The sequence below is a fragment of the Chenopodium quinoa genome, unplaced genomic scaffold (genome assembly GCF_001683475.1).
Source record: "Chenopodium quinoa cultivar QQ74 unplaced genomic scaffold, ASM168347v1, whole genome shotgun sequence".
Lineage (NCBI taxonomy): Eukaryota > Viridiplantae > Streptophyta > Magnoliopsida > Caryophyllales > Amaranthaceae > Chenopodium > Chenopodium quinoa.
Window position 1 is genome coordinate 1,705,169 of NW_018745065.1, and position 5,369 is coordinate 1,710,537.

The 5,369-nt window shown below is 38.1% G+C and overlaps 1 protein-coding gene across 1 annotated transcript; it reads right to left on the bottom strand.

The window, feature by feature from the left end:
• Positions 1 to 214: 214 nt before the first annotated feature.
• On the bottom strand, positions 215 to 1,060 carry LOC110709357. The gene has a single exon (XM_021887569.1). It carries the CDS (start codon positions 1,058 to 1,060, stop codon positions 215 to 217), a length of 846 nt encoding a protein of 281 aa, XP_021743261.1.
• Between the last annotated feature and the right edge of the window lie 4,309 nt (positions 1,061 to 5,369).

Genomic DNA, 5,369 nt, shown 5'->3' on the forward strand with positions numbered 1-5,369 from the left:
CAAAATCAATCTTGATTGCCATAATACCTTTACCTCCTTTTTTCTGCTTCATTGTATGAATGACCTCTTGTACAATGACAATATTATCAGTAATTTGTCGTCCCGACACAAAACTATTCTGAGTGCAAGAAGATAAGTGTGGCATCATAGGCTTGATCCTGTTGACTATAGCCTTTGTAATAATTTTGTACGCTACATTACAAATGCTAATGGGTCAAAATTGCGTTGCAAACTCTGGAGTATCAACTTTAGGGATAAGAACAATAAATGTCTCATTTAGATTTTCTGGAAAACCTTTCCCATTCAATGCATCAAGAGCAATTTTATACACATTCTCAGCTACTAAATCCCAGTGCTTCCGAAAAAATAAAGCCTGAAAACCGTCCGGAACCGGAGCTTTCATCGAGCCCATTTCAAAAACAACCCTTTCAACCTCACACTTTGCAAAGGGTTTCGATAAGCAGTTCCAATCCCTCTGAGTAAAGTCCGGAAAAATTCTAGTTGGCAAAGGGCCGAGAGCTTGTTGTTCTTCTGCTGTAAACAGGTTTTGGAAATATGAGACTATGTGTTGTTGGATTTTATCCTTCTCGAACATCCATTCACCACTATTAATATCTTCAATGGTAGTAATGTTGTTCCTCCAACGTCTAGAAATGGTGCTAAGGTGAAAGAACGATGTATTACGATCCCCATCACGAATCCATTCTATTCTTGATCTTTGATACCAAAGAAGTTCTTCTTGCTCAAGTACCTCATCAAGTTCTTTACAAAGTTTTGACTCAAGCTTAATGAGGTCTCTCGATCTTTGCTCTGCTAATGATTTTTGGACCCTTGTGATTCGAGCAAGCAAATTTCTCTTTTTCTTAAAAATATTGTGGAATACTTCTCTATTCCACTCTTGCAGATCATTTCCAACTTTTTTCAATAGCGGTACTAAGGGACTCGATTTAACCCATTTACTCTCCAGAAAAACACGGAAGTTGTCATGGGTTAGCCAGGCAGCCTGAAACTTGAAGGGTTTATTGATTGAAGCAATAGGAGCAAAACCTTTTGGTTCCATCAAAATCGGACAATGGTCCGACTGTAGAGCTGGGAGGTTTTTAGCAGCCGCGTTAGCAAACCTGAGGCTCCACTCTGAGTTACACAGGGGCTCCATTCAGACGCGCACTGATGCGAGTCTCTATGGTATTACCTCTCAACCACGTGTGCTTTGGTCCACAAAATTCTATTTCAAGGAGGTCCATACTTTCCACCCATTCATTAAACTTAGCAGTGCGACGCGTAGTCTCTTGACAACTTGAACTACACTCGTGAGCAAACCTCGTTTCATTGAAGTCTCCTGCTACCAACCAAGGTTTATTATAAGTTCTAGCAAACTCTTTAAGTTCATTCCACATATCAGTTCTTTTAACCGGGTCCGGGCTTGCATACACCGCAGTGAAATACCACGGCTCCTCACCCACCCTTCTAATATTCATAGTTATATATTGATTATGTTGGTATATTGGTTCCACTGTAACTAAGTCCGGTTTCCAATATACCCAAATACCACCACTAAAACCTTGAGCATCTACCCTTTTATGACCCGTATAACCAAGAATACGAGAGATACGTTCAACTTGATCACCTCCCATATGAGTTTCAATTAGAGTAAGGACACTTGGTTTATGATTCTTAACTACTTCCCTTAGTGCACTTATGAAAGCACGACTTCTTGCCCCTTGAACATTCCATACCAAGCATGAAATTGATTGGGAACTTGGAGCTAAATTAGGTATAGTATCTTCCATTAAAAGAGGCATAGAAGGTAAAGAACTTACATAAGCACCCGAGATTAGTTTCATCAGACGGCTTGTTTCATTGGGTATCATCAAAGTTACCACTAGGTCCTTCGGCTCCGGAATCGGCTCCATCCATGACTCCATTCTCACCTCCAAGACATTCGTCAGGGGGTCGGCTATGCCCAAATATGGTATCTCCATAGGTTGACCAACGCAAAGAGTTTTGTCCGTCGGAATCATCAACTGAACAACAACCGATGGTGGGGGAAACGTGGGTGAGTTCCTTCGATGGTTCATCTTGTAACACACAACCTCTACTTCTTCTGTTGCACCCTCTTTGTTCTTCTATGAAGCAGTCCTCACAAAATCCACACTATTATTTTCTTTTCCTAGTTTATTTTTGGTAGCAAAAAATTGAGTGGCTTCTTTTAAATTATCTAAATTCGTAATTGGAGCAAGAGGCTTGGGATTTGTAGTGACAATATTTTTAGCTTTGGCAGAATCTTTTTTTTTAAAACTTGACTTACTTCTGTAGGGAATATTTCAAGCGTTAACCCCTAACTTGAACCCCACTGTGATCATACACTAAAGTACGGTGGCGTCCAAAGAGAAAGAAAATAGAGCAAAAGAGTCGCCAACAAGTTTTTTTAGGAACTTGTAAACCGTTCACGAGGTGAAGGTTACACCCCTTAACGATCCAAGTGATCGTCAACTCCATAAGGTCTTGAACCAAATAGGGTTTGGGGATGAAGGTACAAATCCAACCTAAAAGAGATTGAACCTGCCCTAATAATAGGACTCTACTTTATTCTAATCGTATTCATGTGCGCTTTCTGACTAACATACAATCAATAGGATTAACCCTAAACCTGTTTATCTATGTTGGTTGAATATTAATGCACAAATAAATCTATTATTGGCGATCACTTGAATTATAATCAAAGTAACCCTAAATAAGATTATTAATTATCTTATTAAGCGTGATTACAAGTACAAATTCCCTTTAAACATGTATAAAAGGTGTGATCAAGCAATAACAATAAATATCAAGCAACATAATAAATAATCAATAATAATAAAAATCATAATCATAATAATCATAATAATAATTATAACCATAACAATCATACTTAAAAATAATCATCATAACAATAATTATAACAATTATAATCATAAATCATAAAAATAATCATAATAATGTTAAAGCATAATAATAGCAAGATCCTAGGCATGATACTAACAAGATTAATAACAAACTCTAGCATGTCATTAAGCAATAAAAATCAAAACTTAAGCCCTAACATGATACTAACAATCATAAATATTAGGAAGAACATAAAAGGCATCATAACCATCATACTAAGTATTAAAATTACCCTAGACATGATACTAGGAATATCATAATAACAAACTAAGCATGAACTCTATATCATAATATCAATTAAACCATTAAAGTACTTACTTTGATGTCTCGTACCTCTTTCTAATAACAAAATACACACGTTAGTAACTTCAAGGAAAATAATAAAACAACAATTAAATTAAATAATAATTGAAAGAGATATTTGGGACCAAACCCTCAAAAATTAAACCTTTCACGTCTAGGGCGAAGGCAACTTCGAATATGGCTAGGTGTTTCTAAATCTTGCGAATGCGGAATTTTTATATTTGAGAGAAGGCTAGTTTAGAAAAGAGAGAGAGATAGAGAGAGAGAGAAATCAACAAAACTTGATGAGAGTTGGTGAAAGAGAGAATAAGAATTGATGAGAATTGGTGGATGAAAACGGAGTTTTTAGGAAGCTATTTATAGAGAAATTCAGCCAAAAAGATAAAACATCAAAACAGAGTTCTGACGCAAATAAAACAATGTTAGCGCCAACGCCGGCCATTGGCGCCAAGCGCCAAGCGTAGCGCCAGGCGCTACAGCCGACGTTTGGTGCTGACTCAGAAATTCACGCGTTTTCTTAAAATCAGATAGAAATTACCGTATAGGAGGATAAAATTCTATTTTCCTCAAAAACGTTCTTTGATTCTGATTAAAAACTCTAAAAAGTCAACAAAAGTCAATTTATCAATGCTAATTGAATTAGGAATGAAAAGAACCTTATAGAAGAATCTAGAAGACTAAAACCATTCCTAATTGCATTAGGAATGATAAATCCATATTAGGCCCTCCTCTAGATCATTGGGCCGCATATAAGGCTCAAACCGGGCCCAGTTTAGTAATTTGGCCATAACTTCCTCAATATTCATCGGAATTTGGCTTATAATATATCGTTGGAAAGCTCTTTTCAAACCCCATCCAACTACACTATTATTGGACCCATATCATGGACCAACCAAACTGGATTGGCTGTTTTCTCAAAATAGTTTTTCAAAAACAGAGAGAAAAGAAAAGAAATTAAAACTATCCGCAACACTAAACTTTCCACACTTTCACTTCATTCGATTATGATTCGACGTGAAAGGCACTCATCACTGGGTTTGGTTTTGGGGAGACACAAATGGGTGTCTACAGAAGCCCCCACTTTGACTAAGTTTTGGAGAAACGCAAGTTTCGAAAACAAAAGTCAAAGTATCGATAGGGACGGAGAATGATTCAGAACGTTCTGCGATTCTTGATCACTCTTGTAACGCCGATACCTGCAAAACTAGCGTTAGTTAAACAGATAAAAGAGTTAAAGAAACGCGTATCTTGCACCGTCGAGCACACGTCTCTGAGAGTAACCGATTTGCTGCCGCATTACTGTTGTTTTGATGACCTCCTGCCAAGAGAATGCCATCCCGCTTGAAAATCGCTACGCTTGTAACTGCTTCCAATATTGAAGATTGCTTCGCTTGAAACGATCCTCTTCCGCTTTGATAATATTCCACGTCTAAGGGAACACTATCGAAGATTGCTTCGCTTGAAACAATCCTCTTCCGCTTCGATAATATTCCACGTCTAAGGGAACATGATCGAAGACAACTTCGCTTGAAATCACCTTTAGTTGCTTGTGACAACTCTCCACAATCTAGGGAACGCCATCTTGCTGTTTCGATGTTCACTCGTCTCTGAACAAAGAGCTTTTGGATATGTTCACGCGCCTCTGAACAAAGAGCTTCTTTTTTAAATATGTACACGCGTCTCTGAACAATAGAGCTTGAAAGGATTGTCCACGCGTCTCTGAACAAAAGAGCTTGAAAGGATTGTCCACGCGTCTCTGAACAAAAGAGATTTGAAAGAAATGTCCACCTGTCTCTGAACAAAAGAGCTTTGAAAAAAATGTCCACGCGTTTCTTAACAAAAGAGCTTGAAAGAAATGTCCACGCGTCTCTGAACAAAAGAGCTTGAAAGAAATGTCCACACGTCTCTGAACAAAAGAGCTTCGATACTTGAATTTTTGTTGCGATAATATTCTGAAGACCAACGCTTGTCGATCTTTAAAGCCCGCTTGAACTTTGCTTCCGCTATGCCGGTACGTCGGCGGTTTGCTGCTTGTGAACCATTATGTCGGTATCTCCGTGATGAGCCAATGCTTAGGCGCTTTAAGCTAAGTGAGATGATCTTTCGTCAGGTCGATTACTTATTGCGACTGTAATCAAACC

Excerpts from the sequence above, each read along its gene's own strand:
- LOC110709357 (XM_021887569.1), bottom strand. The coding sequence starts at position 1,060 with ATGGAACCAAAAGGTTTTGCTCCTATTGCTTCAATCAATAAACCCTTC.